Genomic DNA, 24,914 nt, shown 5'->3' on the forward strand with positions numbered 1-24,914 from the left:
CTTGCAGTTCCTCACTGGATTGCAGGTGCTCTAGGAAGGTTATTTCATAAAGCTTGTAAAGAGAAACACTAGTTTAGTTTGCAAGGCAGCCTGTGTGGCCATCTCTCCTCCCAGCCTTGGCCTCTTGGTGTGTGAATGGCCCTCTCAGGAACTCCGCAGAAGGCATGTGTCCTAAACTGACTTGTGCCTGGGTGTGGCCTGAGGAGCAAGGGAAAGGCTGAGCTTTGAAGCCTGCTTGTTTTGGAATGTTCTGTCTGCATGACTCCTCCTGAGCCATCACCCTTGGAGAGACCTTTGAGGGAGTTGGAAAGGGCTTCCCTGGCCAGACCTGTGTGCTCAGCACTACAGTGCTCCCTGACCAGCTCACACTCTCCCTGTCTCCAGCAGGTTTGCAGTTTTTAACCTCTTCTGTGCTGCTTTTTATTCCAAATCTGTAGGATTTAGCCTAGTGTAGGCTGGAGCTCTTGTTCTTTCAGCTGCTGATGGAAAAGTTTGCTAGAGGAATAGGGGATGATGCCTTAGTCTTTCTCCCAGCACACCTAAAATCAGTATGGTCCAGCCCAGCCACAGCTGTGCTGATTGGAAGCAGGCAGCCCAGCATTCCCCCCAGGGGTCCTGTGTGTGGAGCTGGGGAAGTTCTGGTAGCCAGGATCCCTGTTACCTTCAAGCTGCAAGGACAGGGCTTCTGCCTGGTTGGGACATGTCAGTGGCAGTCCCTCTGTGCCATCTACCCTATCCCTGGTAGCAGTGCTAGTGGAAAAGTCATAGATTCCTGAGTTCTCATGGACCCTGTGCAGCAGCTCTGAGCTGGCTGCTTGGCATTACCTCTGCAATCAGAGCCATGCTTTTAATGCTCTGGCCTCTGTCCCATCTCCCATAGCCTGGCACAGAGAGGGGTGGGGACACAGTGGTTCCCTGCTTCAATCTATCCTGCAGGTCAGCCCCCACTCAGGATGGTGCGGTTGGACTGATGAAGATCAGGCATGCATGCCACAAAGTGATGGAGGAAGTGGGTTCTCTTGTGGGTCCCTGGTACATCTCCCTGATACATCTCCCTGACTTCATGTGTGCTCCAGTATACTCAGCACATTGAGCCACAGGCCAAGAACCATCACTCTCACCTTGTGACCTTGCAATGGCCCACAGCTTRTCAAAGGCCAGCCTGATACCATCCATGTCCCACTCCAAAGACTGCTTTACAGCTGTCAGTGAGCCCCACTAGCTCTGAGCAAAGACCCCTTTGGAAAAGATTGATCCCATCTAACATCAGCATGCCTTGTTAAAAAGTTATTAAAAAATTTGAAATCGTGGCAGTGACATCAGCTACCAAGCCATGAATAAAGCAGACTGAGTCCATGTCTTTCAATGTCACTGCTCACAACTGGAAGGACAGAGGAAAGAACCAGTGTTCCAGAATCTTACCAATCATCCCCTGGCCCTGAAGTCTCTTTCGATTGCCCTCAGACATGTTGCAGCTTCATTGCCACCCTCATGGAGGAGCGGCAGTCTGAAGGTGAACCCCGCTGGGAAGTTTCCAACTGCTGTGCTTAACCTGAGCCCTAGGGAGGCAGCAGACCTCCCTCAGAGGACCATCTGTGTGGCATGTTGGACCCTCAGAAAGGAGTCACCTCTAACTCTAACCCATCTTTCTCATGGAGGTGGACATGATCTGGGGGCTCAGATGCAGCCATGGCAACATCTCTGTGTACACATCYCTGGTGTACATGGACTAACATCCACATAATCCATTGCTGTACTGAGGCACGGGGAGGCACGGTGGCAAGGAGGGGATTTGCTTCCACCCACTCCATTCCTTCAAATTACTGCCTTCACCTGGCAAGGGATGACACAGGATTCTGCTGAGCTGTGGGGTGGCTGTTGCTGTCAGGGAGGGGAGAGCCTGGTTCCCCCATTCTTTCTGAGATTCCCTTATGCTGCTTAGCCATTCTATGTCTTCTCGTACCTCAGCCCCGAGGGTGGGCAGATCTTATCCCCTTGGCCATAYCAAACACAGCTGTTCTCACCACTGCCTTCGCTTCCAGTGAAAGGCTCTGGCACTCCCTGTGCCCAGAGGCCTGGACTGCTGCGTGTTTTCATGGGAGCTCTGTCTGTGYGGTCACATCCGCTCTAGCAAGCACAGAGGATGTGGTTTCTGGATGTCACAGCCTGASCTCCTTTTGAGAGGGTGATGGCCAGCAGCTGAACTTGTCTTTTGAGCTGGCAGGGTGACAKTGCCCATGCCATGTGCCAGCACCGCACTCTGTCCATGCTGCCCGCGTGGCTCCCTGGGCTGGCTGAGTGCAGGAGAGCCTGCCAGACAAAGATYGGCCACTCCATTGGGGATAGGGCTGGCTTCAGAGCCAGGTGTTTTCCTGTGAGTGTGCCTGTGTTTTGTGATATCCAGGTTGGTTTGGCCTCAAAGCCAGGTGGTCTCTTGGGGCAGCAGCTCTTCTGTATCTGTGGCTGTATGGAAAATCACTAYGAAACTGGCTATGAAAAGCCAATGTCCAATAAAGGAGACAGAGGAGTCCTGCACTTTATTCAAATAAAGAGAGAGAGTCCAATGGGGTGTCTGCCCACAGGATTTTCTCTATCGAGGTTTCAGAAAGTAGTCTCCCTTTATCCTAAACTCCTGGCCGCATGTTGCCTGCTTCCTTTTCCCACTGGCTGAGGTACTAGAAAGGTACAGCCTTCCCGAACTGCGTACCACGTATTTCCCCCTTGAACCTCACAGTTCACAAACTCAGGCTTGTGCAGACCCAATAGTCTATTTCGGGAGTCAAACTGTCTGGGTTCTGTAACAAAACTGTGGCTTGAAGTAGGTAGAAACATAAGATCTATTTCAAAGACGTTACACCCATACCCTCACCCCTCATGTATGGAACAGTTTGTAAAGATATTAGCATACATCTTTCCTGTCATGGCTGATCCTTCCTTGTGTGATCCCTGCCCCCGTCAGAGGAGGCTTGAAGGGCCCGAGACCTGCCCGGTGTCTCCCTCCGACCCTAGGGACCCGATGGGAGATGCCGTGGGTCAGGGGGGCCCGGTTACTTCCAGAAGTGCGGCTCCTTGAGCAGGGCGAGCACCCCGTGGGGGCTGCGTACGGGCCACAGGCCCTTTTCAAAACATTTTTAGAGAATAAACATCCCGAGCCGCGTGGGAGCCCCAATAAAAATGTCTCTAACACGAGTTGGCTGTCTCTTCTTACACGGCCGGGCCAGGGGAAGGATGGTGGTGGGGCCGGCCTACAGCTCCCGGCACGCCACGGGGCCGGAACTGCCCGTCCCGGCGCACCCCGAGCCAGCGGCTCTGCGGGTGCTGCTCCCGGTCCCGGTCGCGCCGGTCCCCATGGCGGTAGTGCCGCCGCCGGTCTATGTGTACAGCCCGGAGTACGTGGCCCTCTGCGACTCCCTCTGCAAAGTGCCCAAGCGGGTTAGCGCCGCGGCGGGGGCGAGGGGGCGCGGGGAGCACAGCGGTGAGGCCCGGGCGCGGAGGCGGGCGGTGCCCGGCACGGCAGCAGGAAAGGAGGAAGCTGGGGGAACGGGCGGCCCCGGCGGGCAGAGTGTGGGGTCAGAGCGGGGAGGAATCGTCTGTTCCTTTACATCGCCCCTAGCAGCGCGGGGTCGCACACTGAAGAGACGCTTCCCTTYGCCGGGAAGCTGTGCGCGGCTGCGTCTGTGTCCGGGACACTGGAAGGCCGGTTCACACGCCATGGGCRCGGGCCGGAGCTGGGACCCGGGCGGGGAAAGCCGCTGCTGGAAGAGTCTGAACCGCATCTCGTCTGCGAGTCCTTGGGTCCCCGGTTGCTGGCTTTCTGTCCCCTGCTCTTACAGTCTTATTCTTCTCTTTAGGCCAGCATGGTGCATTCATTGATTGAAGCGTATTGCTTACTTGGCCAGATGAAGTAAGTGCCCYCATTTTCTGTGACGGACGTTTTCTTCTCCACTAAGGTTTGGAAGATGCTGAGCAACTTCAGGTTTCACAGTGTCCCTCCCTGGTGGCATGATTATAGGACMCCCCACAATGGACACAATTACAATAATTATGGCAGGTGTAATTCAGTGTGGTTACACTCCTGGTCTGGTGGAGCACATACAACCTTGTGCCTTCTCAGCAGAGTGTGCGTTACCCCCCTGCTTGGGACTCTGAGCAGGGTGACACTCTTCTTGCTGCTCCARATCCACCAATCAACCAGGGCTGATGCAGAGAGGGACCATGTTGTTTTGCTGTGTTGTTATTGATCTGGGAGACTTTTTGTGAGTTCTGTGTGCTGTTAAGGAGAGAAGACCAAATGAGAATGGGGGCAGAAAAGTGAGATACCTCTTGCTTCATTTGGCTCTTGGCACTGAGGCATATGAAAGGAAAAAAAGGCTTAGTTCAGGCCCTCTTGTGAAGCATCTCATAAAATCTTTAAAAAAAATGTGTTCCAGTTCAGCAGAAGACTTCTTTTTTAAACTATTTTTTTTTCTGGAGTGTGCTTGGGAAATGGCTGCAGGTATCATTATGGAGCAAACCTGGAGGGCTGTTTGCCCTAGCATGGGGTGGGAAGCACCGGGAGCAGCCTGGAGCTGGGAGTTTCCTGTGTTCTTCCTGTAGCAGCGAAGCTGTGCTGCACTGCCTGTGTGTGCTCCCCGTGTCCAAGTTTTGGGGAAGGTTCAGTGTGCTGCAGGATTTGTTTACCCAGACCCAGGAAGGTGCTGTGCAAGTCGCTGGGAACAGCGACAGTCACTGCTTTGATGCAGGTCACAGTATGCAAGAGGCATTGCCCAGCTTCTCATCCAGGCTGAGATCCTAATGCAGCTGGGCCTGGGCATTTCACTTGGTTAGTTTCTCTATGTATGTGTAACCTGAATGWTGGATCTGCTGGGGATTGCGGAGAAAAGGGAAAAAAACTTGAAGCGAAGTGGGAGGTTAATGCAGGCAGCACTTGCAGGTGTTCTTCACTGGGGTGGGCACGGCAGGGAGTGCCAAGCCAGGGCAAGGCCTGCTCCAGCTCAGCTGGATGRTTTTCTCACCTGAGTGACAGTCCAGTGCAAGAGGAAGAGGAAGTTTTGTTTGCTTTTACAGCAGTAACTGCCAAAATAAGAAGGCTCCTAGGCTTTAAAGGCTAAAGTTGGACATTGCTGYTGAAACCTGAAGTCTCCTGTCCTGATATGCTCCCCTCCTCCTCTCTGCCTAGCATAGTCAAGCCAAAAGTGGCCTCCATGGAGGAGATGGCAAGTTTCCACACAGATGCTTACCTGCAGCACCTGCAGAAGGTCAGTGAGGAGGGGGATGATGACCACCCGGAGTCTGTGGAGTATGGACTGGGTAAGGACATGCATCTTCAGCAAGAGATTAGTTCAGTGTCAGGGCTAGGATGCTTTTTGTTGGAGCTGCAGTTATACAGAGGGGTGAGCTCAGGGTGATGCTGGACTTGGTTCTGGAGGGAGACACTCTTTGATGGAGTGTTGCTGAACTCCAGCAGTCATCTGGTAGGCACTTTCCATGGTGCCAGCAGAGGGTACACCTAGCTTGACACTGCTGCTCTCTGCAGCTTGGCCTGTCTCTTGCCAGCTGGGGCTGATGCCTTTTGCTGCTGCCCTGGGGCCCTGGAGAAGGATGCAAAACCTGGGAGCTGGGACTGGCTGCTGCCAGCCTGCTGTGGGGAGGCCATGTGAGCTGTAGAGCGGCCTGGAGCTGTAGYGATCTGCTCTGCAGGGACCAGAGCAGCTGCTGTCTCTCTGGTGACTTATGTCTGGAGCAAAGGGAGGGCTCTTGCCCACCTGGACCTGAGACAGTCTGAGCAATGTGATGGGTAAAGCAGTTGAGATGGCTATGGGCACTGTTTTGGTCTCAGGAATGGGAGAAGTGACTCAGAACTGAGGCAGAGKTGCAGATTTTGTGCCGATGAGTGTCCATTAGCCCTTACTTYCCCTGAAGCTGCTCTGTCTGCAGGAAGACAAGCAGTCCTGCTATATGCATGCTTTGTGGGGAGCAGCTGCAGGAAAGCTGCTCTATGTCAGTGACCATGCCAGGGCTTTTCTGGTCAAGTAGCCAGAGACCCGAGAGTAGTTTTTGGTGAGATTGATATGAGGGATCAGTAGGTTGGGCAAGCCAGACACACAGCTCAGAAGCTGGTTCAGGACACATTTTTTGATGAACTGAGTGCAAGAAAACATTTAGATTGTTGCGTTTTGTGGTGGGTTAACTTTTGTGGTGTGAGTGGGGTTTTTTGCCAGGTGCTCACCAAGATGCACTCTTTCTCTCCCCCTCAATAAGGTGGAGGAGAAAATACTGTGGAAAAGAGCATGTCAAGATAATAACAGGAAGATGACTCTCCAGTTACTGTTACCAGCAAAACAGACTCTACACAGGGAAATTAATTTGATTTATTGCCAATTAATAAAGAGCAAAATAGGATAGTGAGAATTCAAAATAAAACTGAAATCACCATTCCCTTCATCCACCTTTCTTCCCAGACTCAGCTTCACTCACAGCTCTTCTACTTTTCTCCTCAAGCAGTGTAAGTGGACAGGAAATGGGGATTGTGGTCAGATCACACATTTGCTGCTCCATCCTCCTCACTCTTGCCCTGTGTGTGTATGGAGTTCTTCCACAGGACACTGTTCTCCATAAACTTTTCCAGTGCAGATCTTTCCTATGGGTAGCAGTTTTTCAAGAACTTCCCCACTGCTGGGTCTTCCATGGGATTAGTCTTTCAGAAACAGGCTGCTCCAGCAAGGGTCAGTCATGAAGGTTCAAACAAAAGGAATGTGCTTCCCCTGGAGGAAAAGGCCTGTTGTGTCTGACATGCGGACTCTTACCTGCAGGTTACGACTGTCCAGCCACTGAAGGAATCTTTGAATATGCAGCGGCTGTGGGAGGAGCCACCATCACTGCAGCCCAGTGCCTGCTGGATGGCAAGTGCAAGGTAGCAATTAACTGGCCTGGAGGATGGCATCATGCAAAGAAGTAAGAAAATAATCTCTTCCCTTGTGTTTTCTCATCTGGTGTCTGAACGCTGCTTCCTAGCTCCCTGCTTCCATGCAAACCCTCAGGGTGCAATGATCCAGTTGGAAGAGAAAGCAAGGTATGTGGGAAGGCAGGAAATAGAGAGGAAAGAAATGGAGGGTAGGGCAGAGGCCTGAGAGGAGGCAGGTCACTGCTTGAAGCTGGTGCTGTCGCTGTCATTGGCTGCAGAGCAGGTCTGGGGCAGGTATGCTYACAGGTGTCCTGTCTTTCCTTGATATATTATTATCTCGGGAAGCTCAAGTGAGAATGGATTTTGTGGGGTCCATGGAGAAGCTCAGTGGAGAGACAAACAATTGATGTCACTGCCAGGCGGAACACAATGGGAATATGGCAACATGTCCAAAATATTTTGTGTGATTGTTTTGGTTTCTTAATAAGATGTTTCAAATAATGTAGGACTGACCTTGGCTTTCCCCACCCACTGTGCGGGGCTGTTTGCTGTGARCGCTAACATCAGTGGTGATCTTCCAGCACAACAGGAGAGGAAGTAAAAATTCTGTTCCTGAATCCTGTGGTTCTGTAGTGATGTAATAATTTGTTTCTATCCATTTTCCTTGGATGTATGTTTTATTTAACTCATGCTCCCCATCTCCCAAAACATGGGACCTCATTGCAGTATAGACCAGATACCACCCTTCCTTGTCCATGGCCAGCTCATGTTTGCAGTGCTGTTCTGTGTCCCTGGGGAGCCTCAGGAGTTCTCATGAGCTCTGTGTCTAGCCCTGGCAGCTTGTACATGCAGATGTCTTGCTCTTACAGATGTCTTACATGCAGTGACTTTTCTGACCTGACAGGAATTCTGGTGTAACAGTGATGTGCAAATGGCGGCAATAACACCGTCTCAGCCCTTTTCCTGGTGGGCACTTGGCTGAAATTGGCTTCAGCCGCAACTTGCTGTGAAAGGAGGCTTGCACTTGGCAGAATTGATGGCTTTTGGAAAATCTCCTGTTCTCCTCTGTCTGGACTGCATGGCTTAAAAAATGCCTGTAATGAAAAAAAAATCTTATCAGTTGCTCCTGCTGAGCTATTAGCACTGTTCTGGGAAGCAGTCTGTTTAAAAAAACAGCATTTAATACTCACTGATCCCAAAGGAGTCTTCCCAGTCACCCCAATAAGTTTGTGTGTRATGCTTCAGGGTAGGTGCCAGTCCACTGTGAAGGTCCAGGCAGACTGACACTGAATTGCAGGTGCCTGGTGCTAGGACCTGTGTTRGAGCAAAATACATTCCTTTTGTCAAAAAACACCTGTTCTCTGGTGGTTTGGTTGCTTTCTATGGTCCTAAAGGTAGGAATTACTTTGGGCTTTGGAAGCTCTTGGTTCAGAGAATGCCTTTAGGGTTGAGGGTAAGACTCTGAGTCAGTGCCTTTTCTCAAGCCAGCCTTACCTTCCCTTCTGTCAGTGACACCCAGAGCTTTGCTGGGTGGATTTAGGGCTGCTTGGGGACATCCCAAGTGCTGGCCATGAGCTGCAGCTCCAGCATTGCTCCACCTTTGAACTGGTTTCCTGCTCTGCTTAGCCTTGAGTTTCAGAGATGTGTCACATAGGAGAGTGCTCAAGACATGGCGTAGTTCACTTTGCTTCCTTGTGGGCTGTGAGGAAGGGGAGAAGCACATAGCCACAACTGAGTCAGATTCCCARGATACCTGGTAACACCTCCATTCTCAGCATCAGTGTAAATGAACAGAATCACTGGGAAACACCTGTGCTTCATGGCACTTGCAGGGAGTGAGAGTGAGTTTAGTTCTGCCATCCTGGGCTTACTTCTCGCTGTTTCCAGCTATTGCTGAGCAGGAGGTGTCAKGGGAAATGAGCGGAGTGCTATGATTGAAAGTTAAGAAGCATTTTCCAGAGTTGCATCTTGGATCCTGGTATAATTTGTGGAAGAGGGATTTGGGCACTCCTGTTGCAAAGTATAAAGCTTTGCTTTAAACCAGCTGTCCAGGGCAGATTTAGGAATGCATGTGGATTGGTGCTAAGTGGTGATGGGGTCTTGACTTTGGAGCGAGGCTGGAGTAGGGGTCAAGAAACTTCCTTGTTCCTTTGATGCCAGTGAGGAAGCTCTCCCCTGATGAATGCTACACCTGTCCTCTCTTTAGCTGCTGGGACTCTTTCCTGGCTGGGCCCAGGAGCTGTATTGTGAGGGACTGCATGTGGGACATGCCATTTGCATTTTCCTGGGGAGAGAAAGGAGYGAGTTACTTAAGAAAGAGCCTTAACCTTCATGTTCTGAGACTTTGGAGCAGTGGCAGAGGCATGTGACTGTCTTTCACTGCCAGGACTTTCCCGGGAGCTGTGACCCAGACAGCAGGGATGGAATGGCTGCTTGTCTGTGCCTGTCCAGAACTCACAGGAAAATGGCCTAGGAGACTGACCTCGTGCCGCAGAGGGAGAGTGGGTTTGAGTCGAGTGGTTCTGAACTTCTTTAAAATGTCTCAGGTGCAGAAAGCTAACATTTTATTTGTTCAACAGTGCARTGGTCAGAGGTACCCCCAATAAGCCAGGGCCTCTCTTCAGCAGAACCCMCTGATGATTACCAAGCTGCCAGAAAGCCCAAAGTTGAGAAGCAGTTGGCACAAACTGTTCCCTGTGCTTCCCAGTCATGCTTTGACCTGCTCCTGACCTGTCTCTGACCCAGCACTGCTGGGCCTTGGCTGAGTTTTCTTACTTCTCTGTGCCCCTGTGAGGTGGACACTTGCAAAGTCAAAATGAGAGTGCTGGGATCAGTGSTGATTGCATTGGCAGTGTTACATGTCACAGACATTGTTTTCACAGGGATGAAGCTTCTGGCTTCTGTTACCTGAATGACGCTGTCTTGGGGATCCTGCGACTGCGCCAGAAATTTGACCGTGTCCTTTATATCGATTTGGATTTGCATCATGGGGATGGTAAGGCCCAGAAGAAGCTGCAATCAGCACAGCTGCCCACACAGACTCAGGGAGGGATGAGAGAAGTCAAGGCTTGTCTGCACAGCAGGGTTTTATTTGCTGAAACAGCTGTGGTTTCACCTCCTTTCAGTGCAGTTGAGTTCCCCCCATCCATTTMTGCCTTATCCTGCTTTATAGAATTGCCCTATGCTGCTCCTCAGACCTCTCTTGAGGGTCTTGTATCTAARGCAACAGATACTGTGTCCCAGTCTCCCATCCTAGCAGAGCAGTTGCTGACAGGGTTTAATTGTTTAATGGTCCAGTGCAAGAGGGAAGCAGCCAGTAGTAAACAGTGCTTTTAAAAGAAGACTTGATGCTATGTGACTAGAGCCAGAGCTGGCCTAGCCAAAACTGCTCTCTCCTCCAGGGACATTATTTTTACACCATTTAACATCTCCTGCTTTTCTAAATTTTATGGTGTGTTTCATGTTGCTCCATTTTCCCCCTGCATTTGTTTTCTGTTAAGTTTCCTATTACTTCTTTTTTCCCTCTCCACCTCCACTATTTTAATGTGTCTTTAAGGAAAAGGCATGTTGAATCACAGCAGTACTGAGAAAAGGCAAGAGAGCCCAGTAGCACTGGTTCTATTCAGAGCCAAGCTCTGGCTAAAGCAGCCCTGCTCGGATCACTGTCCAGCTTTGTAGCCCTAGCAGTGCAGTCAAATGTTGCTACTGTGTGTACTGACATAAAATATTGAGAACCATTCAGTACTGATTAGCATGAGATTTCCCAGATTCATTTCAGTTGTGTTTTTTGCTGCAGTTGAACTCCAGTTTGTGGATTTAGGATGGATTTATTGAGCTACATCTGTATTTCTTTGCTATGCTGCTCCTTCTCTGCTTGCTGCCCTGTGTGTATCAAGCAACTCTGTGTGTTTAGACTCCATCATTTATAAAAATGATGCATGAAAGCTTTTTTCCCTTTCCTAACAGGAGTTGAGGATGCCTTTAGTTTCACCTCGAAAGTCATGACTGTTTCTCTGCACAAATTTTCACCAGGATTTTTCCCAGGCAAGTTGAACATGTGAGGTTTGTGCTCATTTGGTTTGCACATCACTGGTGAGGCCTCCATAAAGGCAAGTCTCATCCCTGCTGTCCTGCAGATGTGTCTTGCTGTCTTTCCTCTCGACCCAGGAGGAGGAAAGAGAGAGGAGCTACATGTTTGGCATTTCCCCCTTTCTGGTTGTAGCTGAGTCTGGGCAGAACCCCTTCAATGCTGCAGAATTGGGTGAAGGAGAGAACTGGGTCCTTCCACCCCACCTTTCTTGGTAGTGGCAAGTGGACATATCCATAAGCATGCTGAACATCCTGGCTCTCAGCTTGCCTTGGAGTCATCTCACATGTCTCTCTCTTGTCGCTGTGCTGCTTTCCCTCCTAATTGGGGTGTTTCTGTTGTGCAGGCACCGGTGATGTGACAGATGTTGGCTTGGGAAAAGGTCGCTATTACAGTGTGAATGTGCCCATTCAAGATGGCATTCAGGATGAGAAGTATTACCAGATCTGTGAATCGTAAGCCCTCTTGCTCCAATACAGCTGACTTGGATGGGATTTTAGAGAATAAGATACTACACAGCTTACTATTTTTAATTACAGTGCTTTCTTAGGCCTTGTCACTTCCTCTGTTGCAGCCTTTGATTACAATGAACATGGATTGTAAGAGTTCTCAGAGGTCTTTTCTGAATCCTTAAGCAAACTGAATATACAGAGACATTTGTGGGTGGCTTGGGGGGTGTCTCTGCCACAGGTCAGCCTTGTGTATCTAAGGAGAGACTGAGAATGGACAAGTATTTTTTAGCTGTGAACTTAGGGCTAGATGTCTTTTCTTCAAGTAAGTGCTRTGTCTGTCTGTGGGATGTATGCTTAGGGCTTAGCTAAGTGTTTTACTAGTAGCTTCTGTCTGTGCTGGAAAAATGAAAGAATGACAAYGACAGAGCTGCCTCCTGGCAGGCCCCTCTGTCATTTAGCTGATGGCAGACCTCACAAGTTGTTGCCTGCCTCAAAACCAGGCTGTGAGGCTTGTTCTTTTCCAGGGGAGAGGAATCTCAGTGCAGCGCTGCAGGACATGGTAGTGTGTCCACCTATAATGCTTGAGGGCTGAAACCTCTCCAAAGTTCTAGGCCAGTAGGACAGTCCTGCKGAGGCCATGCCTCCTGCTAGCTTGTTGGTTCTTGCCACTGCTGGGATAGAGCAGCCCTCTTTGTGCTAGAGGACATGCTTCTGAAAGGCAGCTCTAGGGGCTGAGACAGGTCAGGAGCGCACCCAGGAGGAGCTTGCTGCATACATGCATTCAACTGAACGACATCATAACCTACCATTGATTTCAAGCTGTGTGTAGCTAAAGCTTCTGCAAAGAGACTTTGCGATCTCTTTGAGTTCTGTCCAGGCTGGGAGGTAGCCACAGGCATGACTGTGGATATCTCATTCAGCTGTTTTTGAGGGTGATTGCCTGTATTTCCCAAAACCATGGTGGGCTTGAAGCATGAAGCTCTGTCCAATACAAGTTTTTGCAGGCTGACTACACCCTGTACAGAGGTTTTCCTCAGTTTTGCCTTGAGCCACATAGGAGAGAGCCTAGCCAGAGCCTTCCTCTGKTTCACCTGTCCTTTCTTGTGCTGTCCTAGTGATAAATGTCTGAGAGGTCAGGATTATTGTTTTGCYAGACCCTAATTTCCACGATGGTTTTGGCAGGGGAGAAAGGCCCCTGGGTTGTCCTGCAGCCAAAGGGCAGCCAATGTAAATTCAGAGTTTGATGCTACCACTAAATTGGTGAGGACTAGATCCCCCTCTGCCATGTGGCARTGGTGCTTTTGCCTTCATCAGCCTTTTGATAAGTGCTCTCAGAGCTAAACTTGCTGTGGAGGTAGAAGACTTAACTGGGAACAGAGGTAGTGTAACTGGTATGAATTACGTGGAAGCAGAGAATGCAGTGACCCTGAGAGGCATTGGTGGATCTGAGGGACCAGGGCTGTGCCACCAGCATTACTCTGAGCCATGTTGGCATTAACTGGACTGCTTCTCCTCTCCACAGAGTGCTGAAGGAGGTGTATGCTGCCTTCAACCCCAATGCAGTTGTGCTGCAGCTGGGGGCAGACACCATCGCTGGAGACCCTATGTGCTCTTTCAACATGACACCTGAGGGAGTGGGCAAGTGCCTCAAGTATGTCCTGCAGTGGCAGCTAGCAACTCTTGTCTTGGGAGGAGGTGAGTCCATCCTGCCGTTCACAGAGAAACATGTCTCCTCCTATGACCCTGCCTCAAGTGCCTGCCCTTGGGCTCAGCACTGGCAAGGGCTTAGCAGGGTGACTGCTGGACAGTATCAGGAGGACATACTGTAGCACAGTACTGTTTCCTCATGCCTGAAATCCTTGATACTGACAGGTGCAAGTCTCCGTCCTGACTGAGATCTTGATTTAAAATCTGCTTGGCTCCTCTGGAGGAGAGGCCRACAAAACTCACCCTGATTTCTCAATGGCACCTCTGATACCCATCTGCTGATCAGCCCTTCTGGGCTTCTCTTTAAAAAGTGTTCCCAAACTTACCTTGGGCACCTGGTGATGAATGGTGTCATTTAGATTCRAGCAGGGACTTGGGACAAGGTCTGGCTGCCTGCAAGGTACAACAGGGCTCTGATACCCAGTGAAAGCTAAGCTGGACTTGTGTCTGCTCTGCTGCCTAACCAGCTGCTTGTCCAGTGGGGAGAGCACAGGACAGGCTTTATGTTAACAGAGCATTCAGAACAACAAAAGCCACTGTGTGCCTGGGAAAGCCCCTGAGCTCCATGATTGGAGCCAGATCAGCTCTAGCTGTTCTTTTTGAGATGGGGGAAATCTGGTAAAGCATATTAYGGCTGAAATTTTATGTGCTTGATGCCCTTTGTTTTGGGAAGGTTATGAGTGTTCTGCCATAGCGTGTCTGTGAGTATGCTGGAGATGTCACCTTTTAAACAAAACCCCCCAACCTTTTGTTAAAAAATAAGGATTAACTATTTGTCACTCGTGAAAATACCAAAGGAGCATCCCATCCCTGCAGCACATGGAAACATTTGAAGTAAAAAGAAAAAGCAGGAAAAAAAACCTCGCAACAACCAACCCAAACATAAGGGAATGTTGAAAAATATGGTGTCTCTGTCTTGTTGAAGTGCTTTTCTCCTTTCCCTATTCTAGTCATCTTTTCTGGAAAAAAACTTACTTGAGTCTCTTGCAGGATTGCTTTCAGCTAAGGTTTCTCCTTGTGGGCTTATGTTCCATTACCATGGAGGTAACCATTTCCTACTGACTGTAGAATCTCATTTACCTGTAAAGCAGTTGCAAGTTGTATTGATGAGTTTCACTTTCATCTTCTCAAACATGGCAGTGCTGAAGAGCTCACCAGCGTATRGCTGGACATGTGTATTTTGCTTTATAGGTCATAGGCTGGTATTAAAAAGCAGGAAACCCCTGTTTGTGCTGTGGCTCTTGCACTTCTCTCCCTGCTATTTGTGAACAGCTCTCCTTGTTGCCAGGAGGGAGACCAGCACATGGTGCTAGGAGCTCATCCTGGGTGGCTGGAGGACTGGCCTCTGCCACACTGGATATAACTGGAGTTCAGTTTGAGAGATCTGCTCTTCCATATACTGTCATTCAGACCTGGCCTTGTGTAGCCAGCAGGTGCAAAATGCAGATTTGGGCATGGCTTGAGTGAATAAAATAAGCTGAATTCATGTAACCTGCACATAGTGGCTCCATGATTTTTTCCTTACACTTAAGTGTTTTTCTCTTTTCCCTTTCCCCACTCTTCTTCCTCAAAATCCCAATTCTTGCTGGAAACAGGAGGTTACAACCTTGCCAACACAGCTCGCTGCTGGACATATTTGACTGGRGTCATCCTTGGGAGAACGCTGTCCTCTGAGATCCCCGATCATGAGGTAATGGTTTGAAAAACTCTCTTCTTGCAGAAGAGCCAGTTGTTCTGCCTCATCCACACAGCATCCTTGCAAGTCAGTCCTGTTTTGTGGAGACATGTAACAATRCTGCCCTGACATAGCAATATGGTGGGTGCCCAAAACCAAAAGCTGTCTGCAGCTTTCTGTGAGGGGTCTCACGTGCCAATAAACTGGTCTCAGTAGTTGCAGAGAGGATGGGCAGGAGTCACTGGTTTGCTCAAAGAGCACTTTAGGATGTGCTTTTTACTTTTCTTAGGGCTTCAAATTTTTGTCCTGCTTTCATTGATGTACACAAGAGACCAGGTGCAACTTTGAAGCTTTGGCTGTAGGGCCAGATGCTGTCTTCATGCCCATACTGGTGTTTTTCAAGTCTTGAGCTTGGCTGGACAGCCTCTTGGAGGGACATCATTTAGACTGAATTTGTGTGGAATAACTATAGGTCGGAATCATCAAAACACAGAAGGGTTTGGGTTGGAAGGGACCTTAAAGGCCATCTAGTTCTACCKCCCAGCCATGGGCAGGGACACCTCCCACTAGACCAGACTGCTCCAAGCCCKTTCCAACCTGGCCTTGAACACTGCCATGTTTATAATAGGACTCAAACYGTAGATCAGTGTTACCAACACTACTCTTAACAAACCTGTAGTTTCAGAGTAACTGAAGCCTACAGTGACTACAGATGAGAATTCAGGTTTTATGTATGTCTAAGGATCTCATGGATCAATATACATAGGGAAGTAAAGTTTTTGTGTGAATTGAGGCTGGAAATTCATCATTATAGAAACTGGTGATTAGAGATGCAAGATTCTTTTTGACAGATGTCATACTTAAATGTGATCCTTTAACCAGATTTTTGCAGAAACARGTTATAAACAAGACTGGTATATGTGGGAAGTGAAAAGTCCCACATGTACCCTGTCCTCTGTAGGAATTAACTGCAGAAAGTGGTTAGGTTTGTTGTAGCTCCAAAAATTTTCTCATGAAAACTATACATGAAAAAACTCCCAACTTGTAGATACCAAAGCTCTCAAAGTAAACTGGAAGCCAGTACAGGAATGTTCCCTTTTGTTTAAGCTCGAAGGCTTTATCTGGCGTAGCAGTTGGGGTTCCACCACTTCTTTAAGAAAAATTCCACTTTCAAAATTATTTCCATCACAGGAAATGCTCARATTTTCTGATTGTTTCTCAGTTTGGTTTTGTCTCCATGTCCCCAGGGGTACCAGGCTGTTCTTACCCAACTCTCAGGGTTTAGACCTCCCAGCTGGAGACTCCCGTGGCAGTAATTGGAAGCCATGGCTGATTGTGAGCAGTTGAAGGTTTTGTCTTCACTGCAGCTAATGTTGCCTTTAATTTAGATGCTGTCACCAAGCTGACTCCTCTCCACACAGACCAAATTGTTTGATCCTGCTCTTATGGATCCTCCTCTTTCAATTGAGGCTGCCACCTGGGGGCTGCTTTATTCAAATCAATGACTCTTCCTTGTATCCATGGCMTTCAGGATCTGGTCACTCATGGAAAAAGAATAATCTATTGGAAACATTGCCAGCTGGATCTGTTTACTTGTTAGTGGGAGAAAAATRGCCAAAGATGATAGACCAGTGAAACTATGAAAAGGGTGTGAGCTTGGGGCCAGAAGGGGCAGCTGGGACAATGCTGTCACTTGCTAATTTGAAAAAGGCATATGCAGCCTGAGCACCTGAGGGCTGGTGAGTGTCTGCTTCCCAGCTCCTCTCTTAGCAATTTCCATCCACTCCTGCTACATCCTAGCATTTGTATTAATCTCTGGTGAATCTCTTACCCTTGACATGGAAATCCCAGTTGGTTGATGAAACTCATGGAAGAGTTGTTGGTCTTCACTATCATCCAATTCCGTTTTGTGGGCTGCATTATCCCAGCATCAGAGCAGCTGGGTCACCAGGGCCTCATCCAACTGGTGGCTGAAATCTTTTTGCACAGCTCACCTGGGGATAAGGATCAGGTGATTATCTCTGGCCTTCCCTCTTCTTCCTGTTCTGAAGGCCCTGCTTCCTCTTTCTCCCTCACTAAGCGAACTGATTTGGCCTTGGATTTCTTCTGTATAGGGGTGACTGSTCCCAGCAYGAGTYGTTACTCTGGTTCAGCTGCAGTTTGAGTGGCCACAGTGCCTGTTGCTCTTCTTTCCTCCTCCTCYCCCTGAGGGTTCTGTCTAGTGACCAGCAGTGTCTGGTAAAAGTAGCCAGGGTCCAACACACTTCAATAAGTTGCTCYTCTCCAGAGTTGCCACAGCACTCTCCTTGCAAATATTCTGTCACTTTATCAGGGTCCTGTAGTTGTTCAGGAGTCAGCTTGCAAACCATTAGAGCAGACAATTTCCAAAAAAACTGGCCAATTTTCTCCCACATTCTGTGTCAYTCAAGACTATCCACCCTCAGGACAGATCTCTGAATGACTGTCCTAGAAATCTCTGTCCTGACTCTAAACATGGTGTGGATTGCACTAAACGTAAACTGTACGAGGAGACATGAGAGACATAGTAACAAGAACATACTATCTGTAACATCCAAAGGGAATTCAAAATTGTCAAAAGCTGTTGTAACAGGCCTGAAGGAGGAAAAGGGGGTGAGGAGTTGGGGAAAATCACCCTCCCCTGTTCCTCCCACAGGCTGAGTCCTCTTATTAATGGACTACCAAAGGTAGCACCTGAGGTAGGGGTAGGAGAGGAATACTGAATACCCATCCCAAATGACCCTTATTGCCCTTGTTATCATTTCATAAACTGATATCACACAGTACGGCAGCAAAGCAATCCTGATCCCTCTCCCTGCTCTCAAAAATAATATCACAGGGGGCACATACATGCTCACATGAACTCACACCCACAAGAACAGACCAAGCAGCATTGTGCTAAGGGGCTCTGTACCTAATATCAACAAATGCTTAAATCAAATTTGTTTCCAGCCCACTGTGGGCAGATCTGTTATTATCTCAACCCTTTGTGCCCCATACTGAGCATCAATTAACATTGTCTCAGGAATGGTATTCTCCAATTTAGTATTCCTGCTAAAACCATGCACTGCTCCCCCTGCCACCTGCAATTGGAGGCACACAGAGTAAAGATCACGGGTTGAATTAAACAATTTACTGGAAATAGCAATGACGMAAGAGAGAGAACAGCCACAACAATAATGACAGAGGGAACAAGACAAGAAACAATTCACACAGAAACACCCCTTACCCTCTGACAACACTGCTGAGCTCCCTCTGCCACATTATTTCAACTGGAAGGAATCCCTTCTGTCTGGAAAAGACTCCCTTTCCCTTGCCCTCAGCAATGACATGAGGTGGTGTAGAATAACCTCTGTGTCCTGGCCATGCCTCTTCCYATCCGCTGCAAAAACTGACCCTGTCCTGGCCAGAATCATGACACAACAGCTGGCAATAATCTGTGATTCTGTGTTAACATGTCAAGCCCTTGTGCTGCAGATTTTCTGCACACTATCTGAGCATTTAGCCAGGAGAGACACAGTATACTTGCAGCAGCAGCTTTTTCCTCTCCAGGTGTTTCACAATCATGTCATGCACTGTYCAGCAAGGTGGGAGGTGAATGGAAGGATATGTGATTGGCAGCACTTGGAATTTCTAAATAAAACAAATTCCATTTGCAGGTAACCATGTGTAAAATTAGTGTCAACAGCTTTCCCAAATAAAGTATTGGGATAGACATTTGACTGCTTTTGGCTGCACCACTGAGCTCTRCTTCTCATCCCTTGAACTGGGAAATGGTAGAAAACTCCAGGTTGGCATAGGCACTGCTGAAATACACCTTGATGTAGCAAAGCTACATGTGGCCCTGTTCTGCCAGTTGATGGGGACGGTGTAAAGAACACAGACACCAAGGGAAAGAATGGTCCTATTTTACTATGAATATTAAGGCAACACAAAAACAAAATGATACACCTGATAAAACTATGCTCTTGGCTTTAGCAACAAGCAAAAATAAGCAAGGTAATGCACCTAGTCRTTATTGTATGAGCAAAAGGACAGTGATTGAGAAAGATACATCATCAATTGCCTAAATACTTTACCATCATCCAGAGTCCACAGTCATTGGGGAGCCCTGTCTTGCAGCAAGGACCTGGAGAACCCTTTCTAGCAATTGGGAAAATCCTACGTGATGTGTCCACTCATAGGTGAGGTCTCCAAATTTGCCTCAAAAGTGGGTCCAGCTTTTATAGGCCCAAATCAGCAAGTTAAGTGACTTGACTGTATATTTTTAGAACAGAAACTCCTGGATCTGATGGCACACTTCCCAACTAGCCAGGACCAGGGCTTAGCCAGAGCCCAGTTCTTGGCTGGGAGAGTTTTCCCCTAAATTACCCTACAAACAAGCCTCTATTCATGTCAGTTTTTTAAAATGATACATTTCTTGCAGATAACTATGCAAGGTTATAAAGAGCTAGCATAAGCGTCTTTGTCGTGTATTTTTAATTAAATAATACTGATGGTGTTAGTCACACAGTACTCAGGATCCATCTTGTAAGTTAACCCTGGCTGAGGCCTTCTGCCCACTAAGCACACTAGGCCCTTAGATGGACAAATGCTTTTTTGTCTTTTTAAAAACAGGTACCCTTGGGGAGCTCTCCCTCTAGCCTCAGCCTTCAGAGACCTCTCTGCTGACCCTCCTCTCCTGTTCTCTGCAGTTCTTCACAGAGTACGGTCCTGATTATGTGCTGGAGATCACACCAAGCTGCAGACCGGACCGCAACGAGCCGCAGAGAATTCAAGAAATTCTGAATTCTATCAAAGGTGAGTTGTCCAAGACAACACTCCTGCTTCAGRCTTACAGGTCTTTTTAGAGAGGGCTTCAGAAGAGCTCATTGGAGTCTTTTTCGTTGACTAGAAAGATGAACCATATTCCTGTGGCTGCTCATTAGTGCACAGTGTCATTTGCCTCCCACATCCCTTGGGATTTTCAGGGTTGGTTATGGACTTATGGGTCCTTGTAGCAAAAGTTGCCATTGCCTTTCCTGTGGCTGGGCATGGGAGCATGGGGCCTTGTCCTTATTGGAATCATAGAACAGCCCAGGTTCCAAGGGACTTCAAAGATCATCTGGTCCAACCTTTCATGTGAAAGAGAGCATAGACAAGATTATCCAGCACCCTGTCCAGTCACATCCTGAAAACTAATGGTGGGGTCTCTACTACATCCCTGGAGAGTTTCCTCCAGTGATTGATTGTTCTCATCGTAAAAATAAACAACTTAAAATAAGGTGAAACCTGTCATGGTGCAACTCACACCTGTTGTCCCTTGTCCTCTCTATGTGGCTCCTTGTGAAGAGAGAGCGTCTGTCCTCTCTGAAGCCAACCCTCAAGTATGAGGCTACTGTGATGGGGTCCCTTCTAAGCTTTCTCCTCCACAGAAAAAGTCTTTCCTCCTTAGACAGCCTTTGATCACCTTTGTGGTCCTCCTTTGGATGCTCTCTGCTCTGTCCATGTCTTTGCGGGGATCAGAACTGGACATGGACTTGTTTCTTGTCAGCTGCACCTGGAATGAGATGATCCTGTTTCTGTCTCTCATAGTAATGCTCCTACAGATGCTGACCAGGATCCAGTTTGCTTCCTTGCTGCAGCAGCACACTGCTGAATCATGTTCAGGTTGCTGCCTATCAGGACTGCCAGGTCCCTTTCCACAGGGCTCCTTSCCAGTCATGCAGATCCTGGCCTGAACTGGGCACCTTCTATCCCAAATGCAGGACCTYGCTTTTGTCTTTGTTAAACCTAAGTCTGTTCTTTTTAGCCCAGTCTCCCAGCCTGTACAGCCCTCTAAGATGGCTCTCCTTTCTGACATGTTCACCTCAGCACCTAGTTTGGTGTTGTGATTGTTTTCAATCTCATTATCCAGGTCATTTATGATGTTAAGCAATGTGGAGCCCAGTATCAGTCCCTGGGGGACCTTGCAGGCTGCAAGACCATGTAAAAACCATTGATCACCACCCTCTGTGAGCTCCCTGTGAGCCAGCTCTCTCCCTACTCCCTTTGCAGATCACCCACCCAATCTGCATCTTTCCAGCTGGTCCAGGAGGAGACTGTGGGAAATAGCTCTCTGGAACTGGGACAGGTCTCTAGCAGGCAGGACTTGAAGCTCTACAAGTCCAGGACAGGCAGCTGGGTGAGCCGTGCCAGCTTCAGCCTATCTCATCCAATGCCCTTGCCCATCTGTCTTGTCCCTGTCTGCCAGAGGGGCTGGGACCAACAAGATGGGGCTTGGCATCTCTTTTCCCTCTCTGTGTGTTGCCATGGGCTGGTATTAGAAGTAGGGTAGGAGGTACAATGGCCATGGATGCCTTCAAGTGTCCATTTCCAAGCACAGGCCTTACCTAGGGAGGGGACATTCACTCCCTGGGGGCCTGTCCAAGGGGGTAGGAGGATCGCTCCAGAGCTGGAAAGGAGGGCTGTGCACTCCTGTGAATCCAGCCTGAAAGAAGGACAAAATAGCAGGGAGTCAGCATGTGCCTCTGAGATGCCGGTCCACGAATCCCAAACCAGCATTCAGCATGGCAGAAGCAGTGGCATGGTTCCCCTGTGGTAATTTCCAAAGCCTGGCTTGGATGAGGGCAGCAGCCTCTGCAAAGGGAGCGAGGAGTCAGAAGGAAYGGAGATCTGTGCTGAGGCTGGAATTCCCACATCGTGGCCTAATCCATCAGGCATGGGAGTGGCACCCCTTGCCAGGTCACTCATCAGGCTAAAATAACAGTGGAAATACCCTTTTCTGCTTCCTTTTATTTGCAGGGAATCTGAAGCACGTTGTTTAGCAGAAAAGGAAGGCTCAGGCAAAAGCATTTCCTATGGGGAAGACAGCATATTTATGTGAACAACTGGTGAAATTTGTGGCTGCAGGGAAAATTTGGAAGAAATTACTGTTGGTTGGTTAATGTTTTTCTCTTTAAAGAAGAAAAGCTGCTTCGTGCCACGAGCACTGTGGCTCTCCCCAGGMAGGAGTGTGGGCCCTCCAGCCACAACCTTCCAGTACTGGCAGAGCCTCCCTTGCTCCTTTCTCTTTCCTTTAACACCACAGTTTGTTCTCACAAGTGGTTTTAAATGTTTTTTAAGAGAGGGGCTGCTCAGAGCTGTGAGCATTTCCCAGCCGTAGCCCAGCACTGCGTTACCTTCCTGGCGAAGCCTCAGAGCTGCCCACACGGGAAGTAGAGCTGAGGGCTACCCTGGGGCCTGTCTCTTAGCCACAGAAAGGCACAGCCATTGTGTTTTAACTGGGAATTTTTAAAAAATAAAATGTTTTAAATATTCCTCCAGCCCTTTCCTTTTTTGTTCCACCCACCCTGCCTTGCCAGTGCTCTTTTCCACAGCACCCCCCACTGCAGGGCCATATGTGAGTTCTTGAAATCACACGCAGAGGGGCCAGACCCTGGGGAGCCTCTCAAGAGTGTCAAGGGAGATGAAGGTCATTCTGACTGTTCCGGTCCTGCTAGATCTTAGATGAACTTCCAGATGCTCTGGTGGTCCATGAGAGCTGCCATGAGGTGTCTCAGCAAGGGAACAGATATGCAGGTATCTGGGTTAGATCTCTCCCAGTGCCATGGGCCATGGACCCCCTGGCCTCTGCTGCCCTTGTCCCCTCATTCTCCTGGCCTATGGAGTTTTTATTGTGCTGGGTTTTTTAAAGATGTCTTGTCACTGTGGGAAAGCATATTTCCTCTGGCTTTGATTAGATTATGCTGGAATAAACAGGAAGACGAAGGAGCTCCCAGCCTGGCCTTAACTTTGTTTTGCTCTCTTGTTTTTCACTGGTGATTGAAACAACAGGAAATCTGGTGTGGAAATAGTTCAGCAGAATGTGGCTCTCATGACTCCAGACCCCTTGTCTGCTTCCATGTACCCCTGGTGCCTGCTCTGGTGTGGTATGGTGGGGATGGGAGGGACCAATCTTGTATGGTGACTGCTGGCAGGAGGTTGATGCTGCCACCACTGCAGCAAAGGATCCCAGTGCCCAGGGGAGGTGTCAGGCTTGGGGACTGTCCAACCATGGAGAAAGAGAGGACTCCCCAGGGCCCCATATRCTCTGTCCCCACACCACGCAGACTGCCCTATGAGCAGTGGGAGCTGTTTCAGGAACACAGCTGGGAAAACAAGCAATAGGAAACCCCACAAGTATCAATTGTTGCGGCTTTAGGTGGGGTTCAGGGAGACCTGCACTTGGGGATGGGACTGTCAGGATATGGCACCCTAAACTTAGCAGGTTGCCCACTCCCAGACAGCTGTCAAAGCTGAGGTAATGTTACGAATGAGAGTGTTTGAGATTGCTTAAAAAATCACTGTCAAGAGTATGAGCAAAACTCAGATTTAATATTAACCSACAAAGGACAACAAGTTTGTTGGAAAGATTCACTCTACTACTTACAGGACAGCTAARGCACAACAAGAGAAAGCAAGCCAACAACAAAACCAAACAAAATCTAGGCAATCAAAACAGAAATGAAATGAGAACTATCTACAGTTGTGTGTGGGTGTGGGTGTGGGCGTGGGCGTGTGTGTGAAAAGTGCGGGAAAAGATAAAAAGGAACACAGCCTGCAAACTTAACACTCAGCAATAATTTATACCTTAAGCCTAAAAATTTAACCTAGAAAAACCACTAAACTTATACCTAASTTACAACTTAATTAATTGCTCAACTTTTATAATCTAACCGGAGTAACACTTAACAGCGGTTAAGCTAATTTACAACTTCAAAATAAGCAACTCAGCAGCAGAATAACAATTAGCAGCACTTAGCTTATAACATGTTTAAAAACCTATCAAAAGAATAACAGTTAGCAACATTTAATTAAGTTTATAACTGTACCTCACGTGGCTGCGTGGGGGGCCGCACCCTCCAGGCCGCCGGCCCCGACCTCATCGAGTCGAACCCGGTGGACAAGGTACTCAGGACGYTGGTGCTGGAGCTTGGTCTCGACAGGGCGGATGAACTGCCGGAGCTCTGGCTCGGTCACCACGAGTTCGACTCACCCTCGGATCTGCCGGCCGGCTACTGAGGCTGGAGAGCTGCTGGGGYGGGAGGCTCCCACCTCACCCCACCGCACAGCCGTATGCCGGCTGCTCCACGTGCCAGCGCAGCGGTCGCAGAGAATGCTCGGAACCCGAACAAGAGTGGGAAGAGGCGGGAGGGGGAGCTGGGACCATGCTGCGTACCCCAAAACGGACAGGCGTCGCGGCGGGTCCGGCAGGCGGAGGTCTCAAGCTGCCGTGTAATAAAATCTGGAAAGACTGTTGTTCCGCTGGCTGTGCTCCCTTCCTTGTCCAGGTCTTGGTGTGAAGCGGCCCTGGGTGGAAGACGGGTYGGCGCCCTGCAGCTCCAGTGCGTTTTTTCGGCTTATGGTATTTCCATCCTATTGTTGAAAATTGTATAACTTTTCTAGTAAATGTTGTAATTAAAATTAATTTTCCACTGTAGCCAAGCATTTAGTAAGGTTTGTCATAAGCTGCTATTGTAGGAACACAGCTCAAAAATTATGTTTTGCTAAACTAACCTTGATATGCTTCATCAAAGGATGGGAGAGATAYATTGCTGAAACTAGACACAAGGAATGCAGAATTTCTAGACTGCAAGGACATTTTGTGGAACCCAGAGATAAAAAAGAAACTAGCAAAGACAATTCAACAATTGTCTTATCTGGGAAAAAGATAGTAAGATAGTAACAAGACTGAAATGTAGTAGACTAATTGAAAATGTAGACTAATTAGCATGAGAAGCAAGAAATCAATAACCAATAGAAGATAAAACACTCATTAATGAAGAGAATTATGTACTTTATAGCCAATGCTCATTAATTTCTTTGCTAAAGTGTATAAATAGTGAAGTTTTGWAAGTGTGCATGCATCACAGGTGGAACTGCCCCTATGCAGTCAGCACTGTGAATAAAGTAATGCTGCTCTCTAATCTAAAAACAGCGTTAGTGTCATTTATCCCGACGTTTTCGGTGACAGTGTCACTCTCGGGAGTACCTTCCAGCCACACTGCTGAGGGAGCCCTGCTCTGGGGATGTGCTGGGTGGGCTGTTGCA

General features: G+C 48.5%; 1 protein-coding gene across 7 annotated transcripts; it reads left to right on the forward strand.

Moving 5' to 3' along the window:
• The first annotated feature begins 3,008 nt into the window (after nt 1-3,008).
• HDAC8 (histone deacetylase 8) lies at nt 3,009-24,771 on the forward strand. Of its 7 annotated transcripts, none has more exons than XM_057375046.1 (11): nt 3,009-3,389; nt 3,852-3,904; nt 5,180-5,310; nt 6,813-6,954; nt 9,787-9,899; nt 10,871-10,948; nt 11,338-11,446; nt 12,966-13,138; nt 14,746-14,840; nt 19,538-19,643; nt 21,627-23,723. In XM_057375046.1, the coding sequence occupies exons 1-11, from the start codon at nt 3,024-3,026 to the stop codon at nt 21,647-21,649; spliced, it is 1,389 nt and encodes a 462-aa protein (XP_057231029.1). In that variant the 5' UTR covers nt 3,009-3,023; the 3' UTR covers nt 21,650-23,723. The 7 variants fall into 7 exon arrangements, with proteins under 7 accessions (XP_057231029.1, XP_057231030.1, XP_057231031.1 ...); XM_057375047.1 differs by lacking the exon at nt 21,627-23,723 and adding an exon at nt 24,155-24,771 and having other exon boundaries at nt 3,276-3,432; XM_057375048.1 differs by lacking the exon at nt 21,627-23,723 and adding an exon at nt 23,730-24,148 and having other exon boundaries at nt 3,276-3,432.
• Nucleotides 24,772-24,914: the final 143 nt, after the last annotated feature.

The sequence above is a fragment of the Malurus melanocephalus genome, unplaced genomic scaffold (genome assembly GCF_030028575.1).
Source record: "Malurus melanocephalus ecotype Western Australia unplaced genomic scaffold, MMel_1.1 scaffold_237, whole genome shotgun sequence".
NCBI lineage: Eukaryota > Metazoa > Chordata > Aves > Passeriformes > Maluridae > Malurus > Malurus melanocephalus.